Here is an 18,525-nt window from a genome sequence, read left to right as displayed (position 1 = left end):
GTATTTATGGCTAGAAGCTGATTCATTAGAACATTAATGATCGGGTATAAACCAAAAAGGAAAGACAATATATTAGGGAACAAATTTTCAAACGACAACTAGTGTCTTAGTACAATACCACAGCCTATATTTGCGACCGAAGAGCCGACCGAGTAAAGCTCTGAGGGTCGGGTACAAGCCAGAAAATAATTAGGAGGGCAGGTAGACAATGACACAAATTACCACGAGGATTACAGAATGTCACTCCCCTTGATCAGCAAGCAGTTCCATGGATCCACGGGTGTATAGTTATGCTGAACGCTATTCAATTAAAGAGGAGTGGAGAACTGGTCACGTTATTTATTAGTAGGTTGTGAGAGACAGAAAAATATTGTAAAGCATTTTCGCGTCATACTAATGTTTTATTGTAAGATAAATGGTGAAGAAATTGCGTAGTATGTTTTGTTCTTGGTATTTCAGTGAGTTGACGTAGTTTTAATAGGCGGGAGAGTGCACTGTAGGAAACCACAGTCGAAGGTTCTGTTATCGATGCTATTGCTAGTATTGGGAGGTGCGTAAGTTCGTAGCGTTTTTCATAAGTTTAGTAAACACAAGAGATACAAATAACAGAGACTTTAGTCATCAATAAAATATTCCCTTCCACTATTTACAACAGTCTTTGAAAGGTGGGTTGACTTTTGGATTCCGCGACTGTAGAAATCACTTAGTTTTAAGGTGAAGAAGTCATCGAGCCATGTTTCATGCGGAAATGAAGTTGTTCAACAGAGAGCGGGAAAGTTGAAAATCTGAGGGCGCAGAATCAGGTGAATGAGGACGGGCCCGGAATGACTTCCCAACCAAACACCTGTACACCGTTTTTGTCCGTCTAGCAGAATGCGGACGGGCGTTATTATGGCGTAGTATCACGTCGCGAAGTCTTTCTGGTCGTTGTTCTTGGACTGCGTCTGCAAGATGTCCTTGCAGTTGACAATAAATTCCAGTAGTGATGGTTACATCCCGGGGAAGTAATTCGTAGTACATCACACCATCACTGTTCTACGAAATGCATAATATTATCTTTTGTGGATGCTGTGGTTGCTGCTTCGTTTGGGCTCGACCGTTCCCTTCGTTTCCTTTTGTTAGCATAAAGACACCATTTCTCGTGACCAGTAACCAAACAGGATAGGAATGGGCGATGTGATTAATGAGCCAGCTGAGGACGAGCAAGCAGAGATGCACGTATGAGCACCCGTTGTTTTTTGTGGTTTTGGCTTAAAGCATGCGGTAACCATAAACACGATCTTTGAACCTTCTCCATTGCATGGAAATATCACACGATGGCGGAATTATCTCATTTCATCACATTTGCCAGTTCTCGAGTACACTGACGTGGATCAGTGTGGTTTAATGTCGACATGGGTGTGTGTTGTTCTTACCATAACTTAGTCTGAGTATTGAGTAAGTCTAGGGAACGATGGCCTCAGCAGTTTGGTCCCTTAGGAATTCACACACATTTGAACATTTTTTTGGGATTAATGTGTTTAAACGATCTTCATCAAACACCGAAGATCTTCCTGAACATGGAGAGTCACTAAAGTCAAAATTATCCTCCTTAAAACGAAAAAAAAACCATTTTCTTGCCATATTCTGTCCAGCGGCATTATCTCTAAACACGGTGCAAATCCTTCTGCCTGTCTCCGCTGCCACAGAAGAATATGTCGAAAATGTCCACTTGGTGCTCCATTTTCTAGTGTCCACAACGTCACTCATTATCTCCAAATGACAAAAGGACAATATGCAAACATAAGTAGCAACAGCGAACTACAACTAAAAATGACAATCGATAAATAAACCCACAGAAAGCAGAATAGCGACAGGCAAAACAAAGCCGCTGCGAATATATTTTAATTTTCTTGTTTAAGTCCAAGACATTAGCAACTACAGCTCCGTGTTCTAGGACAACATTGATATTTTTGGCTTTATGTGTCCTTAATTTTATCACCTAGCAACAAGAAGAACAACACTGTTGTTAATTTTACGAGAAAAAGTATCTCAGATGAGGAAAATGAATAAGAGATGAGTGACTAGCTTCATTTGACCACAAAATGTTGATCTACATCGGAGAGAAACCTCCGTAATTACATTTGTAATGAAAATAATTTAGCGTCTTTATGATTACTACCTTATTCAGTTCACATGACACGTTTTAATTTAGGACTAATAGACTATTAAAGAAGGAATTCCATTTTTATTTACATAAAAAGATAAAATATAATTATGTAGAGGAGCGGAAGTTAAATTTTTTAAGGTCTTGCACATACTGCACGAGATTCGTCATTATTGGGATAATGTATGACTCAAATGGTCACAGTTGGCCACTTCCATCGGTAAGAATGTTGTTGTTGTTGTTGTGGTCTTCAGTCCAGAGACTGGTTTGATGCAGCTCTCCATGCTACTCTATCCTGTGCAAGGTTCTTAATCTCCCAGTACCTACTGCAACCTACATCCTTATGAATCTGTTTAGTGTATTCATCTCTTGGTCTCCCTCTACGATTTTTACCCTCCATGCTGCCCTCCAATACTAAATTGGTGATCCCTTGATGCCTCAGAATATGCCCTACCAACCGATCCCTTCTTCTAGTCAAGTAGTGCCACAAATTCCTTGCCATTGCCAGTCTACATTTTATATCCTCTCTACTTCGACCATCATCAGTTATTTTGCTCCCCAAATAGCAAAACTCATGTACTACTTTAAGTGTCTCATTTCCTAATCTAATTCCCGTAGCATCACCCGATTTAATTCGACTACATTCCATTATCCTCGTTTTGATTTTGTTGATGTTCATCTTATATCCTCCTTTCAAGACACTGTCCATTCCGTTCAGCTGCTCTTCCAAGTACTTTGCTGTCTCTGACAGAATTACAATGTCATCGGAGAACCTCAAAGTTTTTATTTCTTCTCCATGAATTTTAATCCCTACTCCGAATTTTTCTCTTGTTTCCCTTACTGCTTGCTCAGTATACAGATTGAATAACATAGGGGGTAGGTTACAACCCTGTCTCACTCCCTTCCCAACAACTGCTTCCCTTTCATGCCCCTCGACTCTTATAACTGCCATCTGGTTTCTGTACAAATCGTAAATAGCCTTTTCTTCCCTGTATTTGATCCCTGCCACCTACAGAATTTTAGAGAGAGTATTCCAGTCAACATTATCGAAAGCCTTCTCTAAGTCTACAAATGCTAGAAACGCAGGTTTGCCTTTCCTTAATCTAAGATAAATCGTAGGGTCCGTATTGGCTCACGTGTTCCAACATTTCTACGGAATCCAAACTGATCCTCCCCGAGGTCGGCTTCTACTAGTTTTTCCATTCGTCTGTAAAGAATTCGTGTTATCATTTTGCAGCCGTGGCTTATTAAACTGATAGTTCGGTAATTTTTACATCTGTCAACACCTGCTTCCTTTGGGACTGGAATAATTTAAAAAAATGGTTCAAATGGCTCTGAGCACTATGGGACTCAACTGCTGTGGTCATCAGTCCCCTAGAACTTAGAACTACTTAAACCTATCTAACCTAAGGACATCACACACACCCATGCCCGAGGCAGAATTCGAACCTGTGACCGTAGCAGCAGAGCGGCTCCGGACTGGAGCGCCTAGAACCGCACGGCCACCGCGGACGGCTGGAATAATTATATTCTTCTTGAAGTCTGAGGGTGTTTCGCCTGTCTCATACATCTTGCTCACTAGATGGTAGAGTTTTGTTAGGCCTGGCTCTCCCAAGGCTGTCAGTAGTGCTAATGTAATGTTGTCTTCTCTTGGGGCCTTGTTTCGACTTAGGTCTTTCAGTGCTCTGTCAAACTCTTCACGCAGTGTCATATCTCCTACTTCATCTTCATCTACGTTCTCTTGCATTTCTGTAATATTGTTCTCAAGAACATCACTCTTGTATAAACCCTCCGTATACTCCTTCCACTTTTCTGCTTTCCCTTCTTTGCTTAGAATTGGTTTTCCATCTGAGCCCTTGATACTCATGCAAGTGGTTCTCTTTTCTCCAAAGGTCTCTTTAATTTTCCTGTAGGCAGTATCTATCTTACCCCTGCCCCTGTAAATGTCTTGCAATTTATAACCTGGTTCCTGATCTCTGTCTTACCATGATATATATTCTACCTGAGACCTTCCAGTATCTCCAGGCTTCTTCCACGTATACAGCCTTCTTTTATGATTCTTGAACCAAGTGTTAACTGTGATTAAGTTACGCTCTGTGCAAAATTCTACCAGGCGACTTCCTCTTTCATTCCTTACTCCCATTCCATATCCACCTACTACGTTTCCCTCTCTTCCTTTTCCTACTATCGAGTTCCAGTCACCCATGACTATTAAATTTTCATCTCCCTTCACTATCTGAATTATTTCTTTTATCTCATCATACATATCATCAATCTCTTCGTCATCTGCGGAGCTAGTTGGCATAATAACTTGTACTACTGTGGTAGGTATGGGCTTCGTATCTATCTTGGCCACAAAAATGCGTTCACTATGCCGTTTGTAGTAGCTTACCCGCATTCCTACTTTCATATTCATAATTAAACCTACTCCGGCATTACCCCTATTTGATTTTGTATTTATAACGCTGTTGTCTACTGACCAGAAGTCCTGTTCCTCCTGCCACCGAACTTCACTAATTCCCACTATATCTAACTATAACCTATCCATTTCCCTTTTTAAATTTTCTCACCTACCTGTCCGATTAAGGGATCTGACATACCACGCTCCGATCCGTAGAACGCCAGTTTACTTTCTCCTGATAATAACGTCCACCTGAGTGGTCCCCGTCCGGAGATCCGAATGGGGGACTATTTTACCTCCGGAATATTTTACCCAAGAGGACGCCATCATCATTTAACCATACAGTAAAGCTGCATGCCCTCAGGAAAAATGGCGGCTGTAGTTTCGCTTTTCTTTCAGCCGTTCGCAGTACCACCACGGCAAGGCCGTTTTGGTTGGTGTTGCAAGCCCAGATCAGTCAATCATCCAGACTGTTACCCCTGCAACTACTGAAAAGGCTGCTTCCCTTCTTCAGGAACCACACGTTTGTCTGGCTATCTGTATCGCTGAGGCACGGAAGCCTCCCCACCAACGGCAAGGTCCATAATTCATAGGGGGGGAGGGAGAGGGGGGGGGATAAGAATGTAGCTTATCAATTTGCGTAAGTGGCTGAGCCATGTTGTCATATATTGAGTACATGGAAAGAAAAGAAGTGAGACGAAACAGCTTGCTGTGGGAAGCTGAGTGTGGCATAAGGGAGGTGGGTAGAGTGGGATGTGACATAGAGAGAGAGAGGGGGGGGGGGGGAGACAGAGAGAGAGAGAGAGAGAGAGAGAGAGAGAGAGAGAGATGGGGGGATGTGCTGTAAATGGTGAAGAGAGACTGTGTGCTTGTTGCAGCGTCTTCACAGACGAACGTGGCCATCAACTTGCGTCAGAGGAAATCTGGACTAGTCTGTGAATAACACCTATCGCCAGTTCAATTGCTGATTGAAATAGGAGCGGCAGAACTGAAGGGGTGCTGCGAGATACTGTCGTGTAGTCTGGGTCATAAGGTCCTTTCTCATAACCTCTTAGTTTGATCAGACACAGTGGCTCCAATAGCCCCTCTGAGATCGGCTTGCAGTGCTCTGGCGGTAGCCGTACGATGCCGAGGTGGCCAAAGCAGAGGTCACAAGGGGTTGTAATGCGTCGGCGACCTTGCCCAGCTCCGTCTCCCTGTAGCTTGTTCACAACCAAGGAATGGCAAATGGAGGGACTATGGAATCTGCAGCAACACAGTGTAAGGTCCATTCTTCTTGATCAAACATACCGTCCTTGCAATTTATACTGCATTAAGATGTCGCATTCCACGTGCTCGGTTAAATACAACGTCCATAAATGAGAACTACCAACTGTGTACCTCACTAGAGAACACCGAAACACCGCCACTTACTTCCTTCTGAGGTGTCACCTGACAGTAAAATGTAACACAGCCGGTATATGACGGATGACTTTAGTTGTCGCACACGTTGAAAGCGAGGCTCTCAGGATGCAATAAGAACACAGGTACTGCCTGTATCAAAACAAATTTAGCATATCGGACGTTGAGACACGCGTCCGCCTAATTCTTCCGAGCAGTGTACATCGATCAGCCAGAAAATTATGACCACTGACCCACTGTCGATATAAACCAGTCCAGCAAATAGCAGCGTCGCCTGGCGAGGAATGACTGCTAATCAGACACACGCACGGAGCATGTGATATTAGTGAACGTGCTGTCGCTGAGTAGAATGGGGAAGGCGCGCGATCTATCTGAGTTTCACCGGGGCCAACTCGTGTTGGCCCGGAAGCTCGGCACGAGCATTTCGGAAACTACGCAACTAGTCGAGTGTTCGAGGAGTGCTGTGGTGAGTCTCTTAAATATGTGGCGAAACCAAGGTGAAACCATGTCCAGACCTCGTGGGGTTGGTTAGGCATCCGATTTATTGTCGGACGTCGTAGGCTGGTCACACTGGTACCATAAAACAGGACAGACGGCTTTCTGTGGCGGAACTAACATCAGACTTTAGCCCTGGACAAAGTACAAGTGTGTCTGAATATGTCCCAATGTAAACACCACGACATCAAAAATGGTTCAAATGGCTCTGAGCACTATGGGACTTAACATCTATGGTCATCAGTCCCCTAGAACTTAGAACTACTTAAACCTAACTAACCTAAGGACATCACACACATCCATGCCCGAGGCAGGATTCGAACCTGCGACCGAAGCAGTCCCGCGGTTCCGGACTGCGCGCCTAGAACCACTAGACCACCGCGACCGGCACCACGACATCGGCACTGGACGATTGCGAAGTGGGAGAGCGTTACATACTCTGATGAGTCCCGATATGTTCCTCATCGCGCCCATGGGAGTGCACGAATCTGTCGTCTTCCAGGGGAATTGATTCTTGATACCTAGACTGTTGGACGGAGAGAAGCTGGCAGCGGCTCCAGTATGCTCTGGGGAACATTTACGTGAGCTTCCAAGGGTCCAGTGGAGCTCGTGCAAGGCACTATGACGCCCAAGGAGTATGGTACACTGGTTGAAGACCACCTGCCCGCTTCATAACGATCAAGTTTCCCGACGGCAGTGCCATTTTTCAGCAAATAATGTGCCATGTCACAAGACCAGGAGTGTGATGGAGTTGTGGTGTCACCGCCAGACACCACACTTGCTAGGTGGTAGCCTTTAAATCGGCCGCGGTCCGTTAGTATACGTCGGACCCGCGTGTCGCCACTATCAGTGATTGCAGACCGAGCGCCGCCACACGGCAGGTCTAGAGAGACTTCCTAGCACTCGCCCCAGTTGTACAGCCGACTTTGCTAGCGATGGTTCACTGACAAATTACGCTCTCATTTGCCGAGACGATAGCTAGCATAGCCTTCAGCTACGTCATTTGCTACGACCTAGCAAGGCGCCATTACCAGTTACTATTGATGCTGTAAAACATGTACTGTCAAGAGCGATGTTCACCATTTATGGATTAAAGTTAAGTATTCCGCAGCTACGTCCTTTTTTTGCTAGTCTCATTTCCTTGACCTGTTCCAGACCTCACGCGTGAGCTAAAACGCGTGCCTTTCGGCTTCCTCTCATAGTGGGTTGGCTGTCTTGCCAATCCACAACAGGAGTGGTTCAAGAAACACAGTGGCGAGGTCGCATTGATGTACTGCCCCCCAACTCGCCTGATCTGAACCCGATCGGACACATCAGGGATGTGACCGAACGTGGCGTCAGATCTCATCGCCCCACTCCCGGAAATTTACGGGAATTAACTGACTTGGGTGTGTGCAGATAAGGTGCCAACTCCCTCCAGCGACCTAACAAAACCTCACTGCTTCCATGCCACGACGCGTCGCTGCTGTTATCCGTGCCAAAGCTGGACGTACCGGCTACTAGCTAGGTGGTCATAATGTTCTGGCTGTGTTGCAACACGCAGTGACTTACATTTCTGGAATGAAGCTTGACGCCTATGGTTGCGCATATTAGTCTACATCTACATGATTACTCTGCTATTCACAATAAAGTGCCTGGTAGAGGGTTCAATGAACCACCTTCAAGCTGTCTCTCTACCGTTCCACTCTCGAACGGCTCGCAGGAAAAACGAGCACTTAAAATTCCATAGCCGGTATCTGATGTAGTTGAAAAGCATCTGTCAGAACTTGCAGTCAATAGTACGGTGATGGTGGTGAGATAGCTGAGGAAACAGAGACTCACCCTGGTTTGCGGCGCCACTTGTGGTCTAGTGCAGCTGCTACTCCGAGTCCAACAGTGCCCAGCAGGGACGCGAAGACGCCGGCCAGGGAGATCAGCTCTAGCACACCGGCGTGGTCGCCCCACTGCAGATCGGTGTCTGTCACCAGCTGCGCGAAGTGTGTCAGGTGCCAGCACCGGCACACGTCGATCACCTAACGGAGCAGACGATGAGAAAGAACAGACTTCATATTGCTACGAGCCATCACATTTTCTAACTAATTTCTTGGCGGACATTAGGGACCTCTGTAATGTTTCTAAATTGAATGATACAAACTGGACAAACTTAATATGTCTAAGTAAACAATTTTTAATATAAAGAGTTGCAAGTTTTAAAAAAGTTTTTATTTGTTGTAAGAAAAAGTCCCCGATGTAAAAAGTACTTTGCAGTGTTTCAGGTCTCGGGAAGTAAAGATTTCCAAAGAGAGTATCACGATCCAGTCTCCAGAAACAGGGAGCTTTCCACCTTGGAAATGTTAAAGATTTTCATACTGTGGAAAATCTGTTTCCAAGAAGAGACAAAAAGACAAAAAAGTTGCTCTAAATGGGGAGGAAGCGTCATCTGAGAAAGGTCTTCAGCAAACTGTAGAGGGAGACTGGGATACATCTACAAGTAATCGAGGATGTAGGTTGCAAGTGCTACTCTGAGAGGAAGAGGTTGACACAGGAGAGGAATTCGTGGCGGGCCACATCAAACCAGCCACAAAATTCATGCCTAAAAAAAAAAAAAGTTCCATCCACTCCTGTAATACAAAGAGGGGCAGTGATGCTGAGAGCACGATAAACTGCCCAGACCTGGCCACGACGGTACAGTGTACAGCTGCCGAAGTCCCAGGCGTTCGTCGTCAAGTTCCAGATGCCGCATCGCCGCCGCACGCCACGTACTCGAGGCTTCAGAAAGACATCTACGTATTTTGCGGGTAACGAAGAGTTCCAAGTCTCCACCTAGAAGAACAGAGCAGCACTTCATTAAAAGGATATAGTGCAGTTTAGTAAGTGAACGCATCAGTCGATAAAGAAACCTGCGGTGGATGCTTAGGGATTTTAAGTCAACTTATTATGAATTAATCTGAAAGTTTTTTAACCACCTTTTTTTGGGTAGCTACTGCATTTTAAGAAGACCAGAGACTGCTAATTATAAAAACAAGCGTATTCGATATTCAGTACAACGCATGTAGAGACTTGCAAAGTGCCGCCTTCGCGCCCGGAATGCTTGCTTAGACGTGCAAAGGGACGAAATACGACTTGCGCTGTGCTTGCAAGCTTCACTAATATATATACAAATGCCAAGGATAAAACGTTACTCATTTGTTTCCGGAATTTTGAGCATAAAAGTGTGAGTTAATCGATGTCAGTGTTTGCCAGTGCCGAAAAAAGTAAGTACCTGCCGATTTGTTATTCGTATTTTTATTTTATATTTTAATCATATCATATTTGTTATATTTGCGTGTAGAAATTACGTAACAAAAATTCAATACTGAGAGGAGCGGCTATTCGATACTTCTATAAAAGACCAAAAAGCCCAGAAAGATTGAATTTTTAGTACTCTTTACTATAAAAATATTTATTTGCGCGACAGTGGCGATTCATTAAAAGAGAGACGTATGACTGACCTGTATGTTTGTACATATTTCAGTGTCCTCGTAACTGCTAATGCTAAACGACAAAAATATTTGGAAATGTATTAAAACGTAATTAATGAAAAAATATTTTATATTACAATAAAACAGATTGGCAATCACAGAAAACAGAAGAAAGTAGACTGAATTTCATTACAGTTAGAAAACTGGTAGATAAAAATATAAAAAGGATTAAGAAGACACATGAAAACAAAACTCTCCTCCAATTTGATGAAGAATTTGCTAAAAACAACACAAGGAGCTTTTACAGAACTTTCAAACAAAGGTTATCAAGATACAAAGCACCCACCCTCCAATTTCGAGATGTAAATGGGACCATCGCTCACAACAACACGGAAAACTGCAAAATACTAGCAGGCTACTTTGAGAAACTCTTGAATTGTGAACCCATCCTTGAAAAATTTGAATCCATTCCAAACAACCGTGAAAAGCCGGATTCAGAACCACCGACGACTGAAGAACTACAGAAGGTCATCTCAGAACTTAAAAACAACAAGGCGTCCGGAGAAAATCAAATAGTGGCCGAACTATGGAAAAAGGCTGACAAAAATGCAGTTACATCCCTAAAGTGTGCTTTCGATCAAATCTGGAAAGAAGAAGAGATCCCCGCAGAATGGAGAACAGCTCTCATCCACCCTATCCACAAGAAAGGTTTGAAGACAGACCCCAAAAATTACAGAGGAATATCACTGCTGGATATAACGTACAAGATTCTTTCTAAAGTCCTTTTGAACAGGGCAGAGCCGCAATTGGATCCGCAAATCGGGGAATACCAGGGAGGTTTTAGAAAGGGTAGATCATGTTCCGAACAAATACTAAACCTCAAAAACATCATGGCTTACCAAAAATCAAGGGCAAAGACATACGTAATCTCCTTCATTGATTTCAAAAAAGCATATGATTCGATTGATAGAGAATCTCTGTTATCAGTCCTGGAAGAAATGGGTTTGGATAAGAAAACAACTAATATTATAAAAGCGACCCTTACAAATACATTTTCGAAAGTTAAATTTATGGGCGAACTATCGGAACCCTTTGAAATAAAAATGGGAGTGCGACAAGGCGATGGGCTCTCACCGTTGCTGTTCAATTGTGCTCTTGAGAAAGTAGTCAGAGAATGGAACACAAATATTAAGAGTGGTATAAGACTGGGTTGCAAAAAGAAGAATCTTAAAGTAAATTGCATTGCTTTTGCAGATGATATGGCCCTGTTTGCTGAAACAATGGAAGAAGCACGGGAGCAAATCCTTGAACTAAAGAAACAAGCAGCTAAAATTGGTCTTCACATCTCCTCTGAAAAAACTAAGATATTGACAAACATCAAGCACTCATGTAAATACCTCAAAGTTCAAGAACAGAAGATTGAAATAGTAGAAGAATTCAAATATCTCGGAGAATGGATTACTTGGAATGCTGGGGAAAGCAAAGCAATGGAATCCAGAAAAAATAAACTTGAATTGGCCTTCCAACTAACAAAAAATACATACAACAAAAAATCCCTTTCATGGGGGTCCAAAATTACACATTACAAGACAGTGATTAAGCCAGAAGCACTGTATGCAGCAGAAACACTTAACATGAATTTCAAAGGCTAAATGGAGAAACTTGAGATAAAGGAAAGAAAAATTTTAAGAAAAATCATTGGGCCAAAATTTCAAGACAATAAGATTATATACATCAAAAATGAAACTCTCTACAAGAAAATTGAAAAACTTTCAGATTCTATGCGAAAAAGGAGAATAAATTTTTATGGTCATCTTCTCAGAATGAATTCCAACAGATTAACTAAACAAATCTTTGATTTCTTCCGTAACCGAAAAACGAAGCCCGACTGGTTTAAAGAAACTGAGAAAGACCTAGTGGAATTAAATATTTCAGAAAATTCACTTATTGATCGAACTGCTAAATTAATCACTAAAGATGAAAACATAAGGTTCCAAGACAAATCCACACAAAAGTCCAAATCCTTCATCTCGGAAGAAGAGAGGAGAAGAAGATCAGAAAGAATGAAGAAATACTGGGCCCTAACAAAAGAACAACACACAAAGAAATGATTGATCCAGCGTACCCCAAAGAGGGTGAAACGAAAGAAGAAGAAGAAGAAAACAGATTCAGCCTTTTTGTGAAAACCTCTGTATGGGTGTTAAAGCACAAGTGCAACGCAACCCATGTTCCTGCTATTAGCAGACGCGAAGACTAAGCTCGTTAACGAATGCCCCGCCAGGTGGAGTATTTCCACGAACGAGCGTCTCTCCCACCAGTGGAGTGAAGTGAGAAACGCTCAAGTGTCGCGCTACGGGAAAGCGACCCACCTTATTCTTCCGCTCTTTTATTTTTTGACATGCGAGACAACATTATCGTGGTTGACGAACGCATTGGTCTCGGGAATTAGGTATATATGTTCTTTAACCATTAATTAAAAACCGGCTATTTAATCTCGTGGCTCCTAAAACTTCGACGATTAAACAATGGGTCTTGGTAGTTTATTGGTATTAATAATTAAAAAGTTTTAGTGTCGTCACCAGCTTATTAACAAAAAGAAAGGAGCAGACTGAACATCACAGAACGAGGAGATCTGAGGTTATTCCTTACAAAACTGAATCCTAATATTGATAATTATTTGCCAATTCAACAAGTACATCCGTCTCATTAAAATTATGAATATTTTTTTAAATTGTTTACTTCCATTTTAGAGTTGATTGTTGATGTTTTGTCGATTGCTGAATAGTACGTTATCAGTGTTTATTTTTAATCATATTAAGTACATAATCATAAATATTATTTTAATAAATAGGACACAAGAAAATGTGCTGTTTTTCTTTTTATTTTTACCACTCCAAATATAGGGTTGGGATTCGACCGTGACAGTTTTTAGGAGTTTTGGGAATATAGTAAAAATGTAGCAGTAGGAGGTTTACCGAAAACAGTAAAACTTTGAAAATGGTCTACGAGAAAAAAAATTTGGGGACCTCTGCTCTAACCCATGAGTAGCGCTGATCGCTAGCTTTCTAGTAACCTTGACGACATCATTCCAGCAGGAGCTTTTATACAGGATATCCCACCGACTTTTCGATTTCGTATACTTTCGACAAGAAACAAAATATGAAAAATGCAATTCGCTACGGATGCACCTATAATAGGAGCTCACACAATGGGCAGGAATACACAATCCTTACAAGTAAACAAACATCACTTTCAACACAAAGTTACGTTTTGTTAAACAGCTTTTTTTTTTTTTTTTTTAGTGAAATGGAAACTACAACTACAAGCTTCACTGCTCTAAACGCTATAGCGGCTATACCTTCTGGATGACTCAGACTTGAAATAATGGAAACGGTGCGACAGTTTCTACCGTAATGCAGTAATGCTGTAATGTGGGTTAAGTGCACTGTCTGAACCTGCTGCAGGCAACCCTTTATGTGTGCATTGCACTAGGAACTGTGTGGCCGTTGGCATCGTTTAAAGCCTATGTATTTCAGAAGATAAGAGGTTTAGAACAGTGAAAACTAGTCTATTTGTCTAGTTTTCATTTCCGGAGAAAACCGTGCATGCCGGCCGCGGTGGTCTAGCGGTTCTGGCGCTGCAGTCCGGAACCGCGGGACTGCTGCGGTCGCAGGTTCGAATCCTGCCTCGGGCATGGGTGTGTGTGATGTCCTTAGGTTAGTTAGGTTTAAGTAGTTCTAAGTTCTAGGGGACTTACGACCTAAGATGTTGAGTCCCATAGTGCTCAGAGCCATTTTGAACCAAAACCGTGCATGTGTCATAAAATAAATAAAACTTCCCTTTGCGTTGAAAGTAATGTTTGTTTACATTTATTGATTGTGTATTCCTGACGATTGTGTGATCCTCTGACGTAGATGTATCCATGGCCAATAGTATTGTTCACATTTAATGGGCTCTGAAATAGATGAGGTGGCAGAGTTATACGGGCCACCTCAAAAGCACTCAGCAAGGGACTCAATTTTGCAGTGACTCCCAGAAGCGTACCTGTTGCAGCCTTCATTAGTTCAGTTGAGCAAGTCGTCAACACGATACCTTTCAACGTGTCTGAAGAGATCCGCAGGGCGACCTGCAGGGCACTCACCAGGACGAAGCCTCCCAAATTCAACATCTCGAGCGAGGAGAGGGTGGCACTCAGGCAGCTACGGAAGGATGACAGCGTTGTAGTTCTGCAGCTGATAAGGGTAACTCCACGGTCTTCTTAAACAAGTTGGAGTATGATGGGAAGGTGCAACAACTTCTGGAAGACACTGCTTACAAACCACTAGATGGTGACCCCACTGACAAGGTGGACAAGAAGACCCGGAAGTTGCTGAAGGAGACAGGTCTACCTAAACAGGTCATCAAGAAGCTTCATCCCAAAGCACCTGTGCCACCCAGACTCTATGGACTCCCCAAGGTCCACAAGGAGGGGGTCCCTTTCCGAGCTATTGTCAGTAACATCGGCGCAGCAACATACCTCACTGCACAATACCTGAAGAAGATATTGGCACCATATGTGGGCAAACGTGCACACCACATTCGGAACTTGGAGGACTACCTATAACGGCTAAGGCAGCTTCACACCATGGACTCTGACATCATGGTCAGTTTCGATGTCGTGTCGCTTTTCACACGAGTGCCACTCACCGATTCACTCAATATCATTGGAGAGAAGTTCGATGGTGCCCTGCTCGACCTTTTCAAGAATATACTGACCTCAACATATTTTCTTTACAGGGGTCAAATTTATGAGCAAACAGAAGGAGTGGCAATGGGCTGCCCTTTATCACCAGTGGTAGCCAACCTTTTCATGGAAAGATACGAAGAGGAGGCACTTGCATCAGCCACTTACCAACCCAAGTGCTTTCTCAGATATGTCAATGACACTTTTGTCATTTGGCCCCATGGCAGGGAGGAGCTAGATGACTTTTTGAAACATCTAAATTCACGCCACCCAAGTATAAAATTTACTATGGAGCTAGAGAAGGATGGACAGCTCCAATTCTTGGATGTCCTGGTCAGGAGGAAGGCAGATGGCACTCTGGGGCACAGTGTGTATCGTAAGTCCACCCACACTGACTTATACCTTCAAGCTACGGGCACAGGAGAATGGAGTTTTGAAAACATTAGTTCACAGGGCTTGGGCTCTGTCAGATACGGAAAGTCTGGCCACAGAGATAGAACATCTACAGCTGGTGTTCAACAGAAATGGATACTCCTCCACAGACATCCATAGGGCACTTCCTGCTGCCAGCCAACCACAGAGTCCAGAAGAGGAGCCAGAGGAGGCGAAGAAGGTGGCATACCTGCCATAAGCTGGACCTATTTCTGCAAAGATCAGCAGAACTCTTTCAAAATATGATATAAAGAGTATCTTCTGTCCACCCTCCAAAATTGGGAGAATGCTAGGGACTGTGAAGGACAACCTGGGGCTACGTAAACCACACATTTAGAACATCCCGTGCCAGTGTGGAAAGTCATACATTGGCCAGACAACCAAGACGGCAGACATCAGGTGCAAAGAACACCAGAGGCACACCAGACTCGGACAGGCAACCAAGTCTGCCAAAGCGGAGCACTGTCTGGAGCTCGGTCACTCAATGGACTACAACAACACCAAAATTGTGACACAGATGCCAAGATTTTGGGACAGTGTCATAAAGAAGGCCATCTAGATCAAGGTCACAGACAACCTAATAAACCGAGACAGCGGTTACAACCTCAGCTCGGCGTGGAGCCCCGCTCTGAAACTTATCAGGGCCCAACGAAAGGAACCAAGAAACTCCTGAAGAAGTAGTAACACCGCAGGAGCAGCGCCAGGCAGACCGCAAACGCAATTCCCAACGCGGGACGGGCGCGGACGACCGTCGGAACACCAGGGAATGGCCAAAACCTCAGGAGCAGCACTAGGCGGGCGCGGACCGCGAACGGAATGCCCAACACAGGACGGGCCTCAGAGAGCTGCCACAGATGGCGACAAAGTCGGGCGAGGACGTCCGAGGGAGCACCGCGGAAGAGACAACACCTTACAAGCGGCACCATGTGGGCGCGGACGGCAAAGGGAGCATCCAGCGCCCTCTGGGCATAAATACTGGATAAGATCCTCCAATACGGCAGTCTCGGGTAGCACCTGAAGAAGGCAACGAGTTACGTGGCCGAAAAATTGTGCCAGAGCGACAGAAACACCCGGCAGTAGACCCGATAATTCCACATATCAAGATCTCGCCAGGAAAGCCTGAAGAGTTACAGCAAAGTTTTTATTTCTTCCCCATGGATTTTAATTCCTGCTCCAGATTTTTCTTTTGTTTCCTTTACTGCTTGCTCAATATACAGATTGAGTAACATCAGGGATAGGCTACATCCCCATCTCACTCCCTTCCCAACCACTGTTTCCCTTTCATGCCCCTCAGCTCTTACAACTGCCATCTGGTTTCTGTACAAATTGTAAATAGCCTTTCGTTCCCTTTATTTGACTCCTACCACCTTCAGAATTTAAAGAGAGTATTCCAGTCAACATTGTCAAAAGCCTTCTCTACGTCTACAAATGCTAGAAACGTAGGTTTGCCTTCCCTTAATCTATCTTCTAAGATATGTCGTAGGGTCAGTATTGCCTCACGTGTTCCAACATTTCTACGGAATCCAAACTGATCTTCCCGGAGATCGGATTCTACCAGTTTTTCCATTCGTCTCTAAAGAATTCTAGTTAATATTTTGCAGCCGTGACTTATTAAATTGATAGTTCAGTAATTTTCACACCTGTTAACACCTGCTTTCTTTGGGATTGGAATTATTATATTCTTCTTGAAGTCTGAGGGTATTTCGCCTGTCTCGTAAATCTTGCTTTTCTGATGGTAGAGTTTTGTCAGGACTAGCTCTCCCAAGGCTATCAGTAGTTCTAATCTAATGTTATCTACTCCTAGGGCCTTGTTTCGACTCAGATCTTTCAGTGCTCTGTCAAATTCTTCACGCTGTATCGTAGCTCCCATTTCATCATCCTGTACGTCTTCTTCCATTTCCATAATATCTCCCTCAAGTACGTCGCCCTTGTATAGACCCTCTATATATTCCTTCCACCTTTCTGCTTTCCCTTCTTTGCTTAGAACTTTGTTTCTATCTGAGCTCTTGGTATCCATACAAGTGGTTCGCTTTTCTCCAAAGGTCTTTTCAATTTTCCTATAGGCAGTATCTGTCTTACCCCTAGTGATATATGCCTCTACATCTTTACATTTGTCCTCTAGTCATCCTTTCTTAGCCACTTTGCACTTCTTGTCGATCTCATTTTTGAGGCTTTTGTAACCCTTCTTGCCTACTTCATTTATTGTATTTTTATATTTTCTCGTTTCATCGATTAAGTTCAATATCTCTTCTGTTACCTAAGGATTTCTACTTGCCCGCGTCTTTTTACCTACTTGATCCTCTGCTGCCTTTACTATTTGATCTCTCAAAGCTACCCATTCTTCTGCTACTGTATTTCTTTCCCCCGTTCTTGTCAATCGTTCCCTAATGCTCTCTCTCAAACTCTCTACAACCTCTGGTTCTTTTGGTTTATCCAGACCCCATTCCCACCTTTTCGCAGTTTCTTCAGTTTTTATCTACAGTTCATAAACAATAGTTTGTGGTCATGTGTGGAAATGTCTTACAATTTAAAACCTGGTTCAGAAATCTCTGTCTTAGCATTATATAATTTGTCTGAAACCTTCCAGTGTTTCTAGGCCTCTTCCACGTATACAGCCTTCTTTCATGATTTTTAAACCAAGTGTTAGCTATGATTAAGTTATGCTCTGTGCAAAATTCTACCAGGTGGCTTCCTCTTTCATTCCTTACCGCCATTCCATATTCACCTACAACTTTTGCTTCTCTTCCTTTTCCTACTATCCAATTCCAGTCACCCATGACTATTAATTTTCGTCTCCCTTCACTATCTGAATAATTTATTTTATCTGACTATACATTTCTGCAATCTCTTTGTCGTCTGCGGAGCTAGTTGGCATATAAACCTGTACTATTGTGGTAGGTGTGGGCTTTGTGTTTATCTTGACTACAATAATGCGTTCACCACGCTGTTCGTAATAGTTTACCAGCGCTTGTATTTTTTATTCTTTTCTAAACCTATTCCTGTATTACCCCTATTTGATTTTGTATTTGTAACCCTGTATTCACCTGACCAAAAGTCTTGTTCCTCCTGCCACAGAACTTCACTAATTCCCACTATATCTAACTTTAACCTACCCATTTCCCTTTTTAGATTTTCTAACCCACCTACTCGATTAAGGGATCTGACATTCCACGCACCCTTCCGTAGAACGCCAGTTTGCTTTCTCCTGATAACGACGTCCTCCTGAGTATTCCCCGCCCGGAGATCCGAATGGGGGGGGGGGGGGGGGGACTATTTTACCCCCGGAATATTTTACCCAAGAGGATGTCATCATCATTTAACCTTACAGTAAAGCTGCATGCCCTCGGGAAAAATTACGGCTTTCAGCCGTTCGCAGTACCAGCACAGCAAGGCCGTTTTGGTTAATGTTACAAGGATAGATAAGTCAATAACCCAGACTGTTGCCCCTGCAACTACTGGAAATATTGCTGCCCCTCTTCAGGAACCA

The 18,525-nt window shown here is 43.3% G+C and overlaps 1 protein-coding gene across 1 annotated transcript in view; it reads right to left on the bottom strand.

Annotated features, from left to right (window-relative positions):
* The window catches only part of LOC124595462, a 287,251-nt gene that overhangs the window by 98,834 nt on the left and 169,892 nt on the right, over positions 1–18,525 (bottom strand). The window contains exons 9-10 of the mRNA XM_047134211.1: positions 9,096–9,245; positions 8,265–8,455 (exon numbers count right to left, since the gene is read on the bottom strand). Coding sequence (XP_046990167.1) covers positions 8,265–8,455; positions 9,096–9,245 — 341 coding nt within the window. The remainder of the gene's footprint in view (positions 1–8,264; positions 8,456–9,095; positions 9,246–18,525) is intronic.

Source organism: Schistocerca americana, chromosome 2, assembly GCF_021461395.2.
Source record: "Schistocerca americana isolate TAMUIC-IGC-003095 chromosome 2, iqSchAmer2.1, whole genome shotgun sequence".
Classification (NCBI taxonomy): Eukaryota; Metazoa; Arthropoda; class Insecta; order Orthoptera; family Acrididae; genus Schistocerca; species Schistocerca americana.
Note: the sequence above shows the minus strand (reverse complement) of the source record. Positions and strands in the feature narration are given on the sequence as shown.